Source organism: Equus caballus, chromosome 2 (assembly GCF_041296265.1).
Source record: "Equus caballus isolate H_3958 breed thoroughbred chromosome 2, TB-T2T, whole genome shotgun sequence".
Classification (NCBI taxonomy): domain Eukaryota; kingdom Metazoa; phylum Chordata; class Mammalia; order Perissodactyla; family Equidae; genus Equus; species Equus caballus.
Window position 1 is genome coordinate 27,001,387 of NC_091685.1, and position 21,386 is coordinate 27,022,772.

At 49.5% G+C, this 21,386-nt stretch overlaps 1 protein-coding gene across 2 annotated transcripts in view; it reads left to right on the forward strand.

Annotated features, from left to right (window-relative positions):
* The window catches only part of MECR (mitochondrial trans-2-enoyl-CoA reductase), a 29,913-nt gene extending 11,582 nt beyond the window's left edge, over positions 1 to 18,331 (forward strand). For both annotated transcript variants that reach the window (XM_001503934.6, XM_070260609.1), the window contains exons 2-10: positions 3,342 to 3,439; positions 3,904 to 4,035; positions 8,631 to 8,774; positions 11,476 to 11,578; positions 12,677 to 12,779; positions 13,767 to 13,840; positions 16,257 to 16,317; positions 16,461 to 16,533; positions 17,960 to 18,331. In XM_001503934.6, coding sequence (XP_001503984.3) covers positions 3,342 to 3,439; positions 3,904 to 4,035; positions 8,631 to 8,774; positions 11,476 to 11,578; positions 12,677 to 12,779; positions 13,767 to 13,840; positions 16,257 to 16,317; positions 16,461 to 16,533; positions 17,960 to 18,120 — 949 coding nt within the window. In that variant the 3' untranslated portion in view covers positions 18,121 to 18,331. The remainder of the gene's footprint in view (positions 1 to 3,341; positions 3,440 to 3,903; positions 4,036 to 8,630; positions 8,775 to 11,475; positions 11,579 to 12,676; positions 12,780 to 13,766; positions 13,841 to 16,256; positions 16,318 to 16,460; positions 16,534 to 17,959) is intronic.
* Positions 18,332 to 21,386: the final 3,055 nt, after the last annotated feature.

Here is a 21,386-nt window from a genome sequence, read left to right on the forward strand (position 1 = left end):
TTAATATTGCCCTACAGATTGTAGAAAATAGCAATAAAGTAATATTAATTTTCAGGTCACCTGCAAAGGCTCACAAATTTTTTATCCCTTATCTGTTGACTTAGAGTACTCCCTTTATCTGCCCCTTGTCCTTCTCTGTTGGTCTTAAGGAATTTCCTCAAAATAGCACAGATCCATTATATTTTAAATATGTTGAATGGATTTCTTTTTTTTCTTTTCCATTTTTTCCTTTTTTTAAATTAAGGTTATGAAAGTTAACATCCTTGTAAAATTACAGTTGTACATCATTATTAGTCATGTTGTAGGTACACCACTTCACCCCTAGTGCCCTCCCCCCACCCCCCTTTCCCCTGGCAACCACCGATCAGTTGTCTTTGTCCGTATGTTAACTACCACCTATGAGTGGAGTCATACAGAGTTCGTCTTTCTCTGTCTGGCTTATTTCACTCAACATAATACCCTCAAGGTCTATCCATGTTGTTGTGAATGGGACAACTTTGTCCTTTTTTATGGCTGAGTAGTATTCCATTGTATATATATACCACATCTTCTTTATCCAATCATCAGTTGCTGGGCACTTAGGTTGGTTCTATGACTTGGCTATTGTGAATAATGCTGCGATGAACATAGGGGTGCATGGAACTTTTGGAATTGCTGATTTCAGGTTCTTAGGATGGATACCCAGTAGTGGGATGGCTGGGTCATAAGGTATTTCTATTCTTAACTTTTTGAGGAATCTCCATACTGTTTTCCATAGTGGCTGCACCAGTTTGCATTCCCACCAAAAGTGTATAAGGGTTCTCCTTTCTCCACAGCCTCTCCAACATTTGTCACTCTTGGTTTTGGATATTTTTGCCATTCTAACAGGTGTAACGTGATATCTTAGTGTAGTTTTGATTTGCATTTCCCTGATGATTAGTGATGATGAGCATCTTTTCATGTGTCTATTGGCCATCCGTATATCTTCTTTGGAGAAATGTCTGTTCATGCCCCCTGCCCATTTTGTAATTGGGTTGTTTGATTTTTTATTGTTGAGTTGTGTGAGTTCTTTGTATATTATGGAGATTAACCCATTGTCAGATAAATAACTTGTGAATATTTTTTCCCAATTAGTGGGCTGTTTTTTTTGTTTCAATCCTGTTTTCCCTTGCCTTGAAGAAGCTCTTTAGTCTGATGAAGTCCCATTTGTTTATTCTTTCTATTGTTTCCCTCATGTGAGGGGTTATGGTGTCCGAAAAGATTCTTTTGAAGCTGATGTCAAAAGAGTGTACTGCCGATATTGTCTTCTAGAATTATTGTTTCAGGCCTAATCTTTAGGTCTTTGATCCATTTTGAGTTTATTTTAGTAAATGGTGAAAAAGAATGGTTGATGTTCATTCTTTTACATGTGGCTGTCCAGTTTACCCAGCACCATTTGTTGAAGAGACTTTCTTTCCTCCATTGTAGGCCCTCAGCTCCTTTGTCAAAGATTAGCTGTCCATAGATGTGTGGTTTTATTTCTGGGCTTTCAATTCTGTTCCATTGGTCTGTGCACCTGTTTTTGTACCAGTACCATGCTGTTTTGATTACTGTAGCTTTGTAGTATGTTTTGAAGTCAGGGATTGTGATGCCACCAGCTTTGTTCTTCTTTCTCAGGATTGCTTTAGCAATTTGGGGTCTTTTGTTGCCCCATATGAATTTTAGGATTCTTTGTTCAATTTCTGTAAAGAATGACATTGGAATTCTGATTGGGATAACGTTGAATCTGTAGATTGCTTTAGGTAGTATGGACATTTTAACTATGTTTATTCTTCCAATCCATGTGCATGGAATGTCTTTCCATCTCTTTATGTCGTCGTCAATTTCTTTCAAGAAGGTCTTGTAGTTTTCGTTGTATAGATCTTTCACTTCCTTGGTTAAATTTATCCCAAGGTATTTTATTCTTTTTGTTGCGATCGTGAATGGGATTGAGTTCTTAAGATCTTTTTCTGTTAGTTCATTGTTAGCATATAGAAATACTACTGATTTACGTATGTTGATTTAAACCCTGCCTGCCACCATTTTTATAAGCAGTATAAGACATTTCTTGAAAATCACACTTTTACCCCAAGATGGAGCCTCGGGTATAATTAAAAGGTCAGATTTCTGCAGGAAGTGGGTGGAATTGCATCAGCTTAATGTGGTGACTCTGTTGCCTAATGCTGAGAATCTCTGATTGGCAGTTATATGTGCCTTTGGTAAGTAAAAATGAGAATTATTGCTTCACCAGTACAGTTAGGCAGAGAAAAGCATCGCAAACATGAAGTCTTAGGGGTGTGGAGAAAGACAGAACAGGAGTCTCTAGTAATGAAAAAGTCACAAGGACCCACCAGTCTAGGCACGGATCAGTACCATCTGGTTGGAAGGTCTCCTTTTATAAAAACAAAAGTAAAACACGGACATTGTCGCTGGGCCTCCCTCAAAAGCCCTTTGGTGGGTTTTACCCATTAACCAAAGTTCCAGTGGATAAAGACGTTAGTCCCGTGGTGTCTAGGGCCCACCTGGAGCAAAGGGAGTTCTCACATAGACTTGAAACCGGACAGGCTCTCGGAAGTGATCAAGTGCAAACCACCATTACCCCATCTTACAAGTGGAGGGACAGAGGCCTAGAGATGGGGAACAACTTGCCCACAGTGACACAGCCATTGTGTGGTGGGGCTTCACACTTAAGACCCTCAGCTCTCCGTCCAGTGTCCTTTCTGACAGACCAGCATCCTCACCGGGAACAGGCGTCACTCTAAGGGGTGATTCACAGTCACCCAGGGAGTTCGTTCTGAACGAGGCAGGCCATCTCTCTCTCCCCCTCACCCCCTCTGCAACTAACGGAAATGTCTCCTCTCCCCTGTGTGTGCTGGGGCAAAAGAAAACGGAGAACAAATGAGCCAGCCCGGGTTTCCCAGTCATGCCCGTGCATGAGAACTACTTGGGGTGCCCGTATCTGGAGATTCTGGTTCACAGAGGCCAGAGCTATGCCTGAGAATCTATATTATTAGTAAGCACACCAGGTGATTCTTATAATCAAGCTAGTTCTGGAAAACGAGGCTAATCCATGCCAGCAGAAGTTTTAACTATTTCCTGTCCTAGAGTGGGCAGTGGGGTGGAGAGGTCACTCCGGCTTTCCACTGCAGTTAGTGAGAGTGAACCTGTTTCCTGTGCTAATTCCTTACAGCACCTTTCTCTTTCCTCACAGAACCCTCATTCCTGGACACACAATGGCAGCTCAAAAATGTTGCTGCCTGACCTACTTTGGGGAGATGATTCGAGCAAAAGACTCCCAGTCTAGCCTGGGCGACATTAACATCTCTCTTTGGCTCTGTGCTTAGACTGAAGAACCTGGAGTTAGCTGCTATGGGCGGATCAGATGTCCATGTGAAGATGCTGGCGGCCCCTGTCAATCCCGCTGACATAAATATGATCCAAGGTAACCTTGGTTTCTGTGGCTTATGTTAATTGGCTTTTTTGCTTAGCGCCACCTCGCTTCCATTCCTCCTCAGGTGTGGGTGTGAAATTCCTGTGATTAGCAGCAGCTGTTCTCCAGATGAGCCGTCTGCAGAGCGTGTGAGCTCTGGCCTCCCCTCTCTGGAATGTGAGGTTTTTTGAGAGTTAGGAAGATTGCAGTGGGGAGAAAATCAACCATTATGACGTGCCTGCGAGCTGCTGGGCTCATTTCACACATTATTTTATCTAATCCCCATAATAGCCATGAACACTAAAGCGTATTATCTCCCTTTACAGATGAAGAAGCTAAGGCTCAGAGAGCTTGGTTAGTTACACAGCTGGTCGAAGGCAGAGCCCAGATCGGGCTTAGGTCTGTCTGACTCCGAAGTCCACGCTCTTTCACTGCCCAGGCTTCGCTGGGTGACCCTCTGTGCTCTTCCCCCTTAGGAAATTACGGCATCCTTCCCAAGCTGCCTGCGGTTGGAGGGAACGAAGGCGTTGGACAGGTGGTAGCTGTGGGCAGCAGTGTGACTGGGGTGAAGCCAGGAGACTGGGTGATCCCAGCAAATGCTGGTTTGGGTGAGTTTCTTCAGATGTCTGCAGCCTCTGTTGTTCCAGATCCTATTTCACCCACACTGTAAAGGTTTGCTCATTGGCTCAGTGTAACTAAGCAATGCAGGGTTTATTATTAAGTTCATACACGTACCTGAGATAGGGATGGGGGCTGGACAAGGGGAGCAGAGATTCTGTTTCTTTTGCTCAGGAGATGATGCACCTGCTCTCTCATCTCCTCAGGCCCCGTTGTGCAGAGCTGTGATTCTCTGAGTCCCTAAATCCCTTAATCTCTGCCGTAAGGTGTGATGAGGAATACAAATAAGACGGCCCCTGCCCTCCAGGAGGTTAAAATCTAATTAGGAAATCTCCAAACTAATAACCCCCGGAAAGGGAGTGCTACAAGGCCAGAGGAAGCAGAGGGCGCCTCTGGCTACCATGTGTGCACATGTGTGACAGAGAGAGAGTCTTACAGAAGGATCAGGGCTTCATGGAGGAGGCTTCACTGGAACAGACCTTTAATGGGTGAATTTTGTTAGGGAGAGATGAGCCAAAAATCACTGCATTTGGGGGGCCAGCCCCATGGTGTAGTAGTGAAAGTTCCACATGCTCTGCTTTGGCAGCCCGGGTTCAGGGGTTTGGATCCCGGGTGTGGACCTACTCCACTCATCAGCCATGCTGTGGAGGCATCCCACGTACAAAATAGAGGAAGTTTGGCACAGACGTTAGCTCAGGGTGAATCTTCCTCAAGCAAAAAGAGGAAGATTGGCAACGGATGTTAGCTCAGGGCGAGTCTTCCTCACCAAAAAAAAAAAATCATTGCATTTAGAGGAAACAAAATGAGCAAAGTCACAGAGGTGGATTTGGGCAATGGTGGAAAATCCAGCGTAGCCTCAGCAGAGGATTTGCTTGTGGGAGAGGATTGTGTAAGTGAAAAAGAAGGTCACGTGGATAGTGGAGCCACATGGGGAAGGCCCTGCGAAAGCCAAGCTAAGAGCTAGGATTTTCTTTGGTCTTTAGTAAGAAGTCATTGGTGAGTTTTGCTTTTTAGCACTTGACAGTTTTTGAGACACAAACATTATACAGATGGATCCTGACAACAGCCACAAGAGGGAAGCAGGGCAGACCTTGTCCATCCTATTGAACATATGAGGAACTGAAGCTTGAGGAGAAGCCCTTCTAGAAACTCAAACAGCAGACTGAAAGAGAACCCATCAGACTCGTCACCTCTGTTTTTCCTGCTACACTCTAGTGTTAGGACCCTCTGGGTTATAAGTTACAGAGAGTCAACTCAAACTTGCTTTACGAAAAAAAGGAAGAAATTAATTGGTTTTTGGAACTGAGAAGTGCAAGAGATGGAAAGCTTCAGGCACAGCTGGATCCAGAAACCCTAGTGATATCAGAGCTCTTTCTCTTGTTCCTAGTAGTCCTCAGATGGCATCTCCCCACACAGTGATACAGTAAGAGCAACAAATATTTATTGACAATTCCCTTTGCACCAGGCACTGTTCCAAGCACTTTACATACATTAACTCAATTCTTCCCACAACATGAGGTAGATACTGTTATTGTTCCCATTGTGCACATGAGGCAACAGTAAATGTAAAGGATTCAGCAATTTGCCCAAGGTCACCCAGCCAATAAGTAGTAGAGCTAGGTTTCGAACCCACTGTGATATGTACCTTTCATAGGTGGTGGAAAGCAGCATGAGCTTTACATCATCCTGGGAACAAACAAGCACGTCCTCCACAAGCCATCCAGCACAACCCTATCCATCCCCGAGAAGGGCTCTGACCAACCCTGCCTGGGTCCTTGCCCATCCATGAAGCCAGCGTGAAGGGGATGGGGTTGGGCCGCTCTGACTGCCCTGGGTGAGTTTCTTGCCCACCTCTGTGGTAGAGAGGGTGGGGCCTTATGGTTGACACCCCAGAGGTTAGGAAGGAGTAATTCTAGAAAGAAAAAGGTACCAGGCAGGAAAAACAGTCACAGCAGTCTACTAGAAGCTCCGAGAATTCCGAGAATGCCTCAACCCTCTCCTCCAGCCACCTAGCAGTGAAAGAGCCTTGCCACGGGAGCAGATTGAGAGCTGCAGGGATTCATGGGTGCCGAGTGAAGGGCACACAAGATGGGTTAGACACAGTCTCTGCCCTCCAAGTGCTCTTGGCTGGGAATGGAAAAACAATGCTGAATACAGTGCTATATAGTCAGTGCTATAATCCCAGGATGGACACAAAGGCAAGAGTGCCCTGTGTTGGGAAGCATTAGGAAAGGCTTCCCAGAGGAGGGATGCTTGAACTCTGGAAGACTGAGTAGAAGTGCAGCCAGGGGGCGAGGTGAGGAAGGGCTTTCCAGGCAGAGAGTGCAGCATGTGCGAAGCTGTGGTGATGGGAGAAGGCACAGCACCGTCAGAACTGCAGGTAGCTCAGTGTCGCTGGGTCAAGGGTAGGATGGGGGAAGCGAGATGAGGCTGGAGAGGTAGGCTGGGGCCCAGTCGTAGAGGGCTCGCATCCATGATCAGAGGGCGCCTGATGAAAAGTTAAGAAGAGGAATGATTTGATCAGATTGGTGCAGTACAGAGAATGCTCTGGAAGGGCAGAGGGTGGAGGCAGGAAGCCAGTAAGGATGTGGCTTAACAGTTCAGGCGTCAGATGATGAGGGTCTGAAGAAAACAGTGCCATAGGACTGGAGAAGACAGGGTGGATTTAAGTGCTAAAGCAGGGGGCCAGCCCAGTGGCCGAGTGGTTAAGTTCACTCACTCCACTTCAGCAGCCTGGGGTTTCACGGTTCAGATCCTGGGCGCAGACATGGCACCGCTCATCAAGCCATGCTGAGGCAGTGTCCCACATAGCACAACCAGAAGGACCTACAGCTGGAATATACAACTATGTACTGGGGGGTTTTGGGGGGAAGAATAAATATATATATATATAAAAGAGCTAAAGCAACAGGCCTTGGTAATTAGATTTGGAGAGAAGGATAAAGGACGTCTGCCAGGTTTATGGGTAATTGCAGGTGTGGTGGTGGCGGTGGTAGCCAGAACAGGGATTTCTCCCTGGAGAAAAAGTGAGTCTTTTAAACCAGGTGCCAGTTGGAGAGGATGAGGATTTTACAATTGTGGGGACTATAATTAACTCAGTTTATTCAGTAAACATATTGTGAGCATCTGCCACACGCTGGGCTCCAGCATACAGCAGTGAACAGACACGGCCTTCTCACAAAGACTGCAGTTTAATAAGAATGGCCATCGTTAAAGCGGTGGGTCCTCAACTGGCCTGATCTTGGTCATTTTTCATGGTACTGAGCTGCCCAGCTGTTGCTGTGCCCGTAGCCAGCTTTTGCCCACTTGCAACCAGTCCCAGGGGAGACGGGGCCAGAGAATGTGCAAACTGATCACTTGTAACTGGAGTTAGAACATAACTCCTGGTTACTGTGGGTCAAGGTCATGAAAGTCTGTGGTCATGAAAGTTTTGTCTAGCCCATGCAACATCTGCCACGTTTCAAGCCACGCTTCCATCACTCTCACTCTCTGCCCTCCCGTGTGTATTTTGCAGTTCCTTTCTTACATCTGGCCTGCCTCAGAGTCCCTGCATGTGCTTTTTCCTCTTCCTAGAATGTTCTTTGTGTACTTTTTGAGTGACTAGCATCTCTGTCCTTTAACTCAGCCTGTCATCTCCACAAGAACTGTCCTTGACTCCCATCTAGTGTAATTCTCTCCACTGTTACTCTCTAGCTCTTTATAACTTATAATTATTGTATTTGCTGTTTGTTTCTCACCTGTTCCACTCCACTGGAATGAAAGCTCCACGAAAGTAGGGAACTGTCTGTGTTGTCCACGTGCCTGGCCCACAGTGGCTTTGAGATAAGTATCCAGAGACGGAAGGGGGGCAGCCCAGATTAGCCTGGTGACTTTCGGCAAGTTGCTCCCTCAGTTTTCTCCCCTATTCAATGAGGAGTTTCAACTCGCTCCCCTAAGGGCCTTCTCAGCACTGACATTTCAGGCTTCTTTTGACTGGAACTGGAATGTGGGCTGGGGCTTAATGGTCATCTCTTTCCAGTTTACAGGATTTTTCCATTTCCTTTATCGTGTTTGATTTGGGCAACAGCTCTTGGAGGAGGCAGTCAGGCTCTTCTTGCCAATGTCATTTACATATTAGAGTCACCAAAACTCAGTGAGTTAGGAATTTGCTCAAACTAGCAGACTAGCAAAACCAGGTCCCAAACTGAGGCCTTCGACTTCTGCATTCATGCCTTTTTCCGCAATACCTCCCCTACCCAAGCTGCCCTAGATGAGAAGAATGAGTTGAAAATGGGGCTTTCTCAGCTTCTGTTGCCCTGGTGACAGTGTCCCATCTCACCCTCAGAGTCCAGTCGTCTGAGATCCTTGTCCACCTGCTGTGTGACATTAGCTAAATCTAATGGTAACTGATGTGAGAATAACAAAATCTACCTTACATGGTTCTTATAAGGACTCAAAGATACTCCAGAGGATTCCAGGATTTTCTTTTTCTCTGAGCAATCCTTGAAGTCTGCTGTCTGGATGCCCATTTACTGAGGAGGGGGCACTGGGGTTGAGTGTGGAGCAGGGGCCTTCCTCACTGCCCGGGACTCGTCCCCTGCCTCAGGAACCTGGCGGACCGAGGCTGTGTTCAGCAAGGAGGCACTGATCAGAGTTCCGAATGACATTCCTCTTCAGAGTGCTGCCACCGTGGGCGTCAATCCCTGCACGGCCTACAGGATGTTGATGGACTTTGAGCAGCTGCGGCCAGGTAGGCACCCTCAGGTGGGGGGAGCAGGCCAGGTTCTCCCGACGGGGCTGTGACCCAGATCCTGACCCTGAGGCCATGGGAACTTGCCGGTCAGGGGCCTGAGAGGAAGATGGGCCCCTAACCTGGGTGAGTGTGTGGTTGCTTGTGCTTAGAAAGATGTTAGCTTGGTTCCTAGAAAACATGCTGGAACCTCAGGAGGCGTACGCTCTGGGAAACCGCTGAAGGATCACAGTCCCTAGAGCTCGGGATGGAATTCTGTCCTTCAGCAAAAATGTTTCGAGCTGTGCTAAGCTCTGGGGATACAAAGCCAGATAAGACAGATGCAGTCCCTGTGTTTCCGTAAAATGCTGAACTTAGTAGTTCCACTCGGCATTGATAGAGCACTTTCCAGTTCACGTGAGTACCTTTGCATGCATTACCCCATTGACTGGTGCAGTCTTCAGAGCAGTGCAGCGAAGCTGGTATCATCACTGGCAAACCACCTACGTCCAAACCCCAGCTTCACCTTTCACTGACTGTGTTAACTGACCTCTCAGATCATCAGATTTTGTATCCATAGAATGGAGAATACGGAGTTCTGAGGATTAACGAAACAGCGCAGTGTAATGCTTAGCACGGTCCTGGCATCCAGTGCAGTAAGTGTGCACTGCCTTTAGTATTCTTCCTTCTCATAAATGAGGAAACTGAGGTCCAGAGAGGTAAATTATTTGAGCGAGATCACTCAGCAAAGAAATGACAAAGCCAGGTGTTTTATTTGGGGTTCCCCTGAAAGCAGAGCCTGAGACAAGGATTAGGGGCAGACAGTTCGCTAGGAGGTGATCCCAGGAAGCAGGAGTGAGGGAGTGGGGAGAGCGAGACAGGGAAGGAGGAGAAGCTGGTGAAGCCTGGTTACTGCTGTGGGTGAGTGGGGCTCAGTTCTGCTGGGGACCCTCTGCGGACCCTCAGAGAACCCACCTCAGCATTCACCTCCAAATGACAGGAGGCTGGGCCAGTTCCCTCCACCTCCCGTGCCCCATCCTTGGAGGGTTACCCTGCACACTGGCATATCCGTGAGCTGGCAAGAGCCATAGAAATCACCCAGTCTAGTTCCGTCATGCCAACGAGGAGACGGAGGCCCAGAGATGTTGGAGTATGATGAACTTGGAGTGTGGCCACTGCTGCTCGAGGCTGGCTAACCAGTCCCCGCTTCCTGCAGAGAAGAAATGCAGCTTCTCACAGCGGGACACAGCAGTCCTAGGAGCCTTTGGTGGAGAAAGCCAGCAGGTGTGACCAGGGACCTCTGCTCAAGTCCTAGTCAGCAGAGGCATTAGTCACCTGCATCTCGTCCTCTCAGGCCCTCTGATTTGGGCTGCAGCTGTCATGGACTCATCAGGGCGTTCTGACACCACTCCATCTCAGGTGCCCACAGTGCATCTCCGCTCCTGCCTCAAGGCTAGTGCGGCACGGGCTAGATCAGGGTTAAACTCGTGATCTCGACCCATAGTAAGAATTACATTTTACTTGTAATCCAGTACATAGGCATATACGAATGTATATATAATGGAAACCAAAGCTTCACGGAACATATTTACCCTTCTATGTGTGATACACTCAGCTATTTTTAATTCTGTTTTCCTTCATTTTAACTGAAAAAAAAATCCCACTTGCAACCCGCTATGTTGATATCATAACCCTCTGCTGGGTGACACCTGTATGCTGACCCCGACTAAGGATGAGGGGCGCTCTTCCGGGAAGTCCTCTGTCCCTAGCACCAGACCCCTGTTGCCTCCCAAAACCCAGATAGCATATCAGGGGCACCAGAGCACCTTCCTTGACACAGGGCATTGGACTCTAGTCAGGAGCACCCTGATCGGTGTTCCAAGGACTCCCGTTTTATGGGGAGGAAACTGAGGTTCAAAGAGGTCATGACTTGCCCTGTGTCATTTAATTACAGTCAGTGGTGAAGCTGGGACTCACACCAAGTCCCCCTCATTCCTGAGTCCACCTTCTTCCCAATGTGTCACGCTGTCTCCCCCGGTGGTTAATTCCCAAGCTAGGCCTGGGCTTTGACCACAGACTCTGGAGGACCCTGGCTCAGGGGCTGCCAGTTTCTCCAGCATGGCTCTAATCCCATTTCAAGGCAGGGCACCTTTATTAAGCAGTACACAGAAGGAATAAGGCATGGCCTCCTCAAGAAGCTGCAAGCCATTGATACAAATGGACCTTTGTACAAGCGAGTGTAAGATGGGGCAGACCATGAGCATTAGTAGAGACGCCCACAGAGTGCTGCGGCAGCACGTGGAGGGAGGAACCTGGCAGGCTTCATGAAGGAAGCCACGCTTGAGCTGTGCTTCCAAGGAGAGGATTTCAAAACAAAGGGAGAGAGAAAGAGGGAAACACTGCAGACCGAGGAAATAACCTAAGCAGAGACTGGGAGGATGAAGAATATAAAATTACCTACACAGTAGGATCTAAATTACATCCAGTGTAGCCTCTGAGTTGCTGAGTCTTGGGAGGCATCATGGGTGTGGTGGAAGTTTGGGGGGCATTGGGAGAAGAGTGAGCAACATTCCAAGGTGTGAGAAGGGTTGGCAGCCAGGTCTCAGGTCCCCTTGGAACCTGAGGACTCCATCTCTCGCTGTATAATAGGATCTCAGGCTGGAAGCCCTTGACCTATTACAGGTCTCCAGGGCTTGACTTGGGTCTCTTCCTGGCTCCACAGGGGATTCCGTCATCCAGAATGCGTCCAACAGTGGAGTGGGGCAAGCAGTCATCCAGATCGCGGCAGCCCTGGGCCTGAGGACCATCAATGTGGTCCGAGACAGGTGCGTAGGGAGGCCTAATCGCAGACCCCAACTTGGGCCTTTCCACCTGGCATCCCTGCGGTTGCCCACGTGTCCGCCAGATGGCGCCCTTGCATAAGCAGGCCCCGTTTCAGCCCGGACACTGCTCGCTAACAGATGAGTCAGCCTCCCAAAGTCCAGGCGGCTTTTGGCTATAGGATGAGTGAATCTTTGAAATGTAAAGGGAGGGCAGGAAGGTGCTGGAGATGGCCTTACTGACCAGCTAAGAGTTTTTAAGGCTCTTGACTTGTGATAACCCCATGTTTTCAAAACCACAGCTCACATTTGGGGATGTTTTAAGCTGTATTACTCTTTCTGTGAACTGTCTGACCCAGGGCCCTTTTTTCCCTTGCATTTGTGTGGTACTTTAAAGCGCACCAAATACAGATGTCAAGGAGATGGGGCAAGTTTGTCATCTGGGTTACTTATGAGGAAACTGAAGTGTCAGAGAGAAGCAACTTGCTCAGGAAGACACGGCAAGTCCGTAGCAGACGTAGTTCCTGACTCGTTCCCTTTCCCTCATATCATCCAGTTTCCTGGGGCCTCACCACCCAGGAGTGTGGCCATGTCTGTCATGGAGGTCCAGTCTTAATGGGAGAATTGATTCTCGATTCAGTTCCCTATCCCCTCAGTTGTGCTAACAAAAATTATTCTGTTTGCCTTGGCCACAGAGGCCCAGAGCCACTCCTGGGCTGGAGGGTGTTTGCACAACACTCTGAAGAGCCCCTTGAAAAGAGATGGGGGGAAAGAAGTGGAGTTTGTCGTTTCAGTAGAAGAAATCAGGAAGTGAAATGACTACTCCCAGGGCATGGATGGTTTCTAGCATCCTTGAGCTGGCAGGAGCTATAGAAATCGCCCAGTCTAGCTCCCTCCTGCCAGTGAGGAACTGAAGCCAAGAGATGTTGGAGTATGACAAAACTGGGTGGCCAGTCCCTGCTCACTGCCTGGCTCAAACCCAGTCCGAGCTTCCCACACAGAGAGACCCAGGTCCTCACAGCCGTAGCAGAGGGGCCCTGGAAGGCTTCAGTAGAGACAGCAGGGAGGTGTGACCAAGGACCTTGGATTGTGTTTGGTTTCCAGACCTGACATCCAGAAGTTGACCGACAGACTGAAGAAAATGGGGGCTGAGCATGTTATCACTGAAGAGGAATTAAGAAAACATGAGATGAAAAACTTCTTTAAGGTACCTAGGATGAGGGCCCTTATGCCTCCGTTCCACACCCATCTCCCTGAAGAAAGTTGACTTGAACTAAAAAAACTGGGGACTGACCCCATTGTTCCTCTCCAGATCCTCCCTTTGTCTCCTTGTGGAAGGACAAAGCCCATTCCCTCAGCCAGGGGACAGCCTGCATGAAGTGCCCAGATGCTGTGAGGGAAGCAGGAGAGACAGTTTAGGAAACGCTGTGTGATTTGTAGTTGTGAACATCTGTGCTGAGCCACATCAGCCACACAGCCAATGTGAGTCTCAGAGCTGGGAGAGGAAACTGAGGCACAGGGAGGGTAGACAAAGAAAAGGAGTAACATGGCCTAGGGACCTACCTTACATTTTATCTGATAATCTCCACAAAAGCTCTACAAAGTGTGATCTGTTTTATAGACAAGGAAACCGAGACTCAGAAAAGATAAGGGACTTGACTGGGACCACATGGTCATGTGTGGAGGAGTCAGGGCTGGCCCCAGGACTCTGAGCTCAAAGCCTCTTAACCTTCCAGAACCTCTACCCTTCAGCACCCCTAGTAAGTGACCAAACCACATCTCAGCCTCTTTTCACTAAACTCTGGAGGGACCAGACACACAACCGCACTCGAGAACACACACCTCTCGAGAACATTTCTGAAGCAGTAAACGGCACATCTAATATAACCCAAGTTGTAAGTGCCTAGAAGAGGTGCATGCGGGGAAGTGAAGTCCATGAAAATGGAATGTAGATGCCTTTTGTCTGTTCTTTTCCAGAGGAGGTAAGTTTTGAACGGAATCCCAAAACAGATAGCAGGATTAAGCTGGTAAAGAAAAGGCCCTTCCTGCACAGAGAGTTCGAAAACCTGGACATCCCATTTTCTTCGATCCCTCCATCTTCCTAGCACTCAGGCCGGGGAGGTGCTGTTTGTAGCAAGCCTCAGGCCCCCGTGTAGAGTGCTGGCTCCCTCACTGCAGGTTCCTTGTTTTCCAGGATGTGCCCCGGCCGCGGCTTGCTCTCAACTGCGTCGGTGGGAAAAGCTCCACAGAGCTGCTGCGACATTTAGCGTAAGTCCCTTGGCTCTGCAGATTCAGTTCACCGGTGCTCTCCAGGCCTTTAGCTGGGAGGACCATCGGTGACCAAGTCCCAATGGCCAATGCGAGCCAAGGCCAGGTCAGCACGCCCCTGAGTAGGAAACTGGGACCAAAGTCGTGTCCTTGTCCTCTGGGCCCTCCTTTCTCTGCCTCCTCCTTTACAGATGGCCACCCAGCTTTGTTTTTCCCAGGGACCACAGAAGTAGACTGCTAGGCTCTCGGTGATGGGGACAGTTAAGGATTCATAGCCTAGGGGCAGCTTATAAAGTCGCTTAGTCCTAGTTTATTAGCTTTTAAATTTTTCATTAGCTTTTAAAAATAGATTCTAATTTTGGAGTAACATGCCTATTACCAAACATTTTGAAAGCGTGTAAAAATACAAAGGAAAAGTTAAACACAAAAGTTACTGTCATCCCACCACCAAGGGTGACAAGCACTGTTGACAGTGTTAACAGTGCGTGTCCTTCCATTCTTTTTCCCTTCAACATAAACTTCTCGAGCTGGAGGGTGCCTGGAAGGACACTTCCCACTAAAGCAGGAACCCCCTCAGCAACATTACTTAGTAAATACTTGCTAGCACTCACTAGCTATGGGGTACAGACATGGCTGAGACACCCAAGGAACCCTCTAGAACTCACTGGCTAGATGGGAAGCTGGGTCATGTGATCGGCGAGTACCCCTCCCACAACCACTGGGCGAGGGGTTCTGTTCTCATCCCCATTTATACAAGGTCCAGGGCAAGTGACTACCAAGGTCTAGGCAGCAGGAGAGCCAGGCTTGACCCCGAGTTGCTGTGACTCCTGAGCACACCTCTTCAGCCCTACCCCAGGCAGCCTCCATGGCAGGCTGTGATCCCCATGTCACTCACTGCAGGAGGAAGCCTTGCGCAGTGGCTCCAAGTGTAGGCCTTGGAGTTGGAAAGGCTGGGTTCAAGACCCAGCTCGGCTGGTGACTAGCTGTGGACCTATGAAAAATGATCCAGACCTCAGTCTGTTCGTCTGTAAAAGGCAGGGGATAGAAACCCCTTCTGCCTCAGAAGTTAGTCTAAGCGACACTGAGGTGATAGAGAAATCGCTGTATGAATGAGGGCTGGGCTTCAGTTTTCTCACCCGCAAATTGAGGGTAATGAAAGTGCCCTTTGGGGTTACTGTGAGGCTTCACGGAGCCGATACACGTGAAGTGCTTGGACCTGTGCCTGGCACTTAGTAAACCTCCGGTAAATATTAGCTCTTCTGCTTAGATAAGTGTTGGGGGGGTGGGGCTTGATTCCCTAGGAGCGACTATCTGGGGCAGGTGGCGGTTGAGGGGAACTTAAGACCAAAGCACCCCCCAGCCTCAGGGACAACGAGTTACCTGCCTCACACAGGAGCTTCTTCTTCTTGTAGTTTACAAAATCTCCCTTGTGTTGTCCCAAACCGTGCCTCGGATCATCCTTGATCAATAAACTCCTGGGGGCCGGCCCCGTGGGCCGAGTGGTTAAGTTCTCGCGCTGCACTTCAGCAGCCCAGGGTTTCGCTGGTTTGGATCCTGGGCGCAGACATGGCACTGCTCATCAGGCCATGCTGAGGCAGTGTCCCACATGCCACAACTAGAAGGACCCACAACTAAAAATATACAACTATATACTGGGGGGATTTGGGGAGAAAAAAGCAGAAAAAAAAAAAAAGATTGGCAACAGTTGTTAGCTCAGGTGCCAATCTTTCAAAAATAAAAAAAAAATTTTTTAAAAATAAATTCCTAAAAGGGCCAGGGAGTGCATGGGGAGAGGAACACAGGTTAAGGCAAGCATGTGAAGTTCCAGCTTATTAGCTTTTAAAAAGTATATGAGCCTCTGTCCTGTTTGACTGCTGCGCGTGGGTGCGGGTGTCAGACAGCAGATCCTGACGCGGACACTCCTGCAGTGAGAGGCCAGTCGCCATTGTCCTCTACCATCCACACCATTCCTGAGCCGTACAGCTACTTCATCTCACTGATCCTCCGAAGGAGCACACACAGAGGAGGCCTGGACCGTTTTCGACACGTTGTCCCTGGTCACTTACCCAATGAGTGAAGTAGAGCCAGACTGAACTCAGTCTCGAGCTTTTCTCAGTAGCTCACACTTCTTTGCTGCATCTCATCACAGCCTGACTCTGGTTAGATCAGTGGGTTCCCAACCCTGGCTCAACATCCGGGTCATCCGGAGCGGGGCTTGTTTGTGGTTTTTGATATAGATCCTTGCCTCCTGATACATTCGGTCTGGGCTCGGGCCTAGGAATCTTTATTTTTTTGAAACCTTCCCAGCAATTCTGAGAGCAAGGCTTAGGAACCAGGGTTGGAATGGAAGCACTGTGGTGGGTTCAAGACGTGCCATCTCTGCCTGCGCCCACTCTGTTCTCTCTGGATTCTTCAGGCCCGGAGGAACCATGGTGACCTACGGGGGGATGGCCAAGCAGCCTGTCATAGCCTCTGTGGTAAGCTGGTGGGGGAGACAGGCCTGGGGACAGGGGCACGGACACCACAGTTGTCTAAACACAGGTGGTGCCCTGTCCCTGGGGGAGAATCTGCACCTTAAGCGGTGCCTCAGAGCCCCACTATGTCCTTCCTGTATCCACAGAGCCTGTTCATTTTTAAGGATGTCAAACTGCGGGGCTTTTGGTTGTCCCAGTGGAAGAAGGACCACAGTCCAGGTGAGTGGACAATGGCCTCATCGCCTAGGGTCACACAAGAGGGCAGCGCCTATGAATGGCTGCAGAAGTGACCAGCCACTCTGAGGCCTGGAGAGGTAACTGGGTCTCCAACTTCACAACAGGTTAAAGGAAAATAGCCTCCAGCCATAACTGCAATCAGCAAAGTTGTCAGACTAAAGTGAGCGGGTCCCTGGGGGCACAGCATTGAACAAGGCAGCCACTGCCCCTGCCCTGAGAGCTGACAGTAGGGAAGACTGCCATGGAAGACAGCCAAGTAAAGAGAACAGACTCTGGAGCCAGCTTGCCTGGGTTCCAATCCTCCCTCCACCATTACTGGTTAGAGGTTCTGCCGAGCCTAGCTGTGAGACCTGGGACAAGTTCTTAACCTCTGTCTCAGTTTAAATGTCATAATAGTTTAAACTATTGTTAGCCTTGTTTGACAGAGGAGAAACTGAGGTTCAGAGTGGTTGAGTCACTTGCCCAAAGTCGCCCCACCTAGGCAGTGGTGCAGCCAGGCTGTGAACAGTTAGTCTCTCTGACTCCGAACCTGAGCCAGTACACTATTCTTCCTCTCCTGGAGGACTGGCTCCCCAGAGTGTGACCCACCCCACCAAACTGAGACTGAAGAATGACATGGAGTTATCCAACCGGAGGGGAGGACAGTCGTGGTGTGAGTAGGATGTTTCAGGCAGAAAAACTAGCATGTCCAAAGGCCCATCATAGGGAGTGGGGAGCCGGACAGATGGGCTGTGACCAGATTATGAAAGGCCTTATAAACCTTTTTAAGGAATTCAGACTCTATCTGAAAGGCAATTGGGGAGCTATTGGAGTGTTTTAAGTAGGGGATATGATTAAATTTGAATGTTGAATGAATTTATGTCCATGAAAAAACACTTCTCAGCTAAGGCCTTCACTTCTCATCTTCCCGTACCATATTGGGTCCTTAGTGGGAGGGGCTCTGGGAGGAGATGTTGGCAGCCTCAACTCTTGGGGTTCTCAGGAGTCCTGGGCTCTCAGGGAGAGCTCCTTCCCCTGAGCTAAGCTCCTCTGTTCCGTATCAGCAGGTGTGCCAGGCACACCCACCTCCCCCCAGTGCCTCATCCGGCTTCTCTGCCTCAAAGTAACCCTGCCCCTCCCACCACTCAGGACTCCCCGTCACACCCCAGCAGGTTCTATAGGTCTAAGCCAGCATAGTGCCCCCTCTGCCTGCCCATCATCTCCTGGGGCCGCCCCCATGCTCCTCTGTCCCCACCGTGGCTCTCACTGTCCTGAACACAGGCAGGGACCAGGCTGTCTCCCAGCCACCCTCCGGGCTCTTGAGGGTTTCCTGGCGCTCAGCGCCAGCTCCTGATGGCAGAGGTGACCTGTGTGCCGTCTTGCTGAGCCCTGCTGCTGCTCCCGTCTGACCTCCTTTGACCTCCCACAGAGCAGTTCCAGGGGCTGATCCTCACGCTGTGCGATCTCATCCGCCAAGGCCAGCTCATGGCCCCCATCTGCTCTGAGCTCCCGCTGCAGGACTACCAGCGTGCCTTGGAAACTGCGATGCAGCCCTTCGTGTCTTCCAAGCAGATTCTCACCATGGGATAAGGCCAGAGGAGCCAGAGCCAAGTGGGTGTGAGATGGATCAGCAGGACTGGTTTCGGGCCCCTCAGTCAGGGCCCTCAGCCTTCCCCAGGCTGCTCCTCTCCTCACTGTCACTTCCAACCAGAAGAACTGTGAAGCCAGCCAAGGCTTTTCCCAGGGCCAGCCTCAGGGTATCTAATAAAGTCTGAACTTCCTAAAAACAAACAAACAAAAACCAATAGAAGTCATCCCTGTCGGAAAGGACCAGCCCTAGAAGCCCCCTCCTTGCCTCTCCTCCATTTATCCCCCAGCTAAGGCCACCCTGAAAGCAAAGCCCGGATGGGCGCTGGCAGGTACAAAAGCCAGAAAGACGCAGTCTCTGCCCTCAAGCTGTCCATGCCCACAGAGGAGTCAAAAGGAAGGTGTGACGCGTTCTCAGTGACGTGCAGCTCAATCTGGGGCAGGGAGGATCGACTGCATGGAAGAGTGAGTGCCAGGCTGAGGAACCGAGCAAATGGGGTCTCCAGTGGCTGGACCACCTCGTGGAACGTCCATTCTAACTGAGGAGACAGACCTTACACCAGTGGTTCTCAGCCTGAGCTCACTTTTCCCCAAGGGGACATTTGACACTGTCTGGAGACATTTTTGGTTGTCATAACTGAGGGTGCTACTGGCCTCTAGTGGGTAGAGGTCAGTAATGCTGCTAAAACATCCTGTGCACAGGGCAGCCTCCCTCAACAAAGGATTAGCCAGCCCCAGATGTCCATAGTGCCACGGCTGAGAAACCCTGCGTTAAACCAGGAATCCAGAACAGTTAGCGTAGTGAGAGTGCGCTAAAGAAGATACGCGTGGAGTGCTGAGAGAGCGCGCCTAAGGTTTTGTCCCAGACCTGGGGTCAGGCTGCCTTCCGAGGTGAAGCCCAGAAGCAGGCCCTGAAGACTGAGCTTTATTCAGACAAAGGAAAGAGTTTGACATTGGGTGACTTTTTGGTGTTTCCCTCATGACCCACTCACCCAAAGCAAAGGACTGGAGCTTTGTGTCTCCATGTCCTGGCCCTCCGCCATTCAGGGAGTGCCGAGTGTGTGCCGGAGGCTAGGGATGCCCTGAGGGATGTGGCCCTTAGCCTAATGCAGGGGAGAGACCCATGCAGGATGCTGATGAAGCTGCTGATACGAGGTGTTCAGAGGGCCGTGGGACACAGCAGCTCTGCCTGAGGGTTTAAGGAAGGCTTTCCCGAGGAAGTGTCATCACAGCAAATCTTGAAGGCCGAGCAGGAAAAGGCGCACCAAGCAAAGCCGACAACACGAGTGCAAGTTTGCAGCCCTGAGAGCCTGGCACCGCTGCCTAAGATGTGAGGGGAGTGTGAGGACTGAGGTGGGAGCAGTGGGCAAGGTCAGAGCAGGAAGGGTCACAAAGTCAGGACTCACTCTTAAGACCTGGGGAGGCACTGAGGGCTTTTAAGCAGTGGAGTGATGTGGAAAAACTGCCTTGGAAGGCCAGGGGACACCCAGGTTTAGTTGCAGGCAGACATGTTCACGGCTCCCAGCATGATCCTCTTGCCTTTGGGAGCATATTGTGAGTCCTCTGGAGAAAAGGACTCGGCTTCAGCCTGGGGTTGCAGAAGGGCTGCAGGTGCCCGCTGAGTAAGATCTGCCATCTTGTGCACCTGGGCTCTGGATCAGCCCCAACTTGCCTAAGTTCTCTCCCAGGTCCTCTATCCTTGAGGTTAGTGGGATGGATGGTTTGCACAGATGGTCAATGTGGGCAAGTGAAAAAAGCCTGCGGGGGTCAGGGAAGCTACCCAAAGGCTACAGGAGTGAAAATTGAGATTAGGTTCCTCAGGGAAGGCCCACAATGCTGGGCTTGGGGGAGTGATGAGCCTGCAGCCATGGAGAGGGAGCAGGCCCCGGGGACGGACTCAGGAGGCCGACAGGATAACACCATGGTTAGAGACCTCGGAGAGGGGCGTGCATGAGGCCCTGAGAACAATACCTCTGGGGGTCTGGAGGTGACATCTGGGCTGAGCTTTAAAGGATGATTATCCTTTTCTCAGGCAGGGGAGGGAGACGAGCATTACAGACTTAAGGGACCAGACTAAGCAAAGTTATAGAGGCAGGACATTTATGTTAGAATCTTCTCATTTTCCCCAAATATCCATTCTCTGCCTAAGAATTAAAACTGACAACTTTCAAGTGGGCACATGGTTGGCTGGAATAAACACTGTCCCTGCCTCCCTTGCAGCAGGCAAGGTGGTCCCTTGTGATGCAAGCAGAGGTGGCGGGTGCCAGTCTCTCCGGAGCCTCTTTAAAATATACCTGGCATCTATCCCGTACCCTCTTCCCTTTCCACCTTCCTCCTGGCTGGGATACAGCACGATTCCTGGAATTTGCACTCCCCTCTTTGACCAGGTTAAGAATGAGACAACAATAGATCAAAGGAGCCTGGGTCCCTGACACCCAGAAGCCCCGACTGCCCACCTCAGGCCTTCACAAATAAGTTTTACCTGAGAAATAAGCTCTATGTTACTTAAGCCCCTAGTATTTGGGCTTTCTCTGAACCTAATCATAATTAATACATACTCATGATTTAATTTATATTGAAATCAAGTCAATCAATCTGAAGCTGAAAAAGGGAATTGTGACAATTTGTGATTCCCAGCCAAGGAATTTGGACTTGATCCTGTTGGCAGTAAGGAACAAAAGATTTCTGAGCCAGATCAGAACTGCTTTGGAAAAATCCCTCTGGCAACAGGATGGGGGACAATTTGGAGAAGGGAAGCACAAAAGAAAAAGATAAAATCAGAAATTCCCAGGCTTCTGAATTTCAGAGACGTAAAATCCCCCTAAGTTTTAAAGACTAACATAGGGATTATCAGCATTTAAGAGACCAGCAGAGGAAAGGAGACTGAGGAAAAACCATGTCAAAGAGAATCTGACTTAAAATGGATCACCAGGTCCAGCCCCATGGTTTAAGTTCATGCACTCCACTTCGGTGGCCCAGGGTCCACAGGTTTGGATCCCAGGTGGGGACCTAGCACCACTCATCAAGCCACACTGTGGCGGCATCCCACATAAAAGAGGAAGATTGACACCAGATGTTAGCTTCCTCACCGAAAAAAAAAAAAAATCATGGACAAGTACAGGAGATTGTTTTTAATTTTCAGGCTGAGTAATCTGTGTGTGTAGTTGGGGCAGCTCTTCTGGCCCACTAAGTAAACAATATGCTTTTTAAATGGCTAAAGGAGGAAGCTTTGGCTCCAGGAGACTAAAAGCAAACAAACAGGCACCACC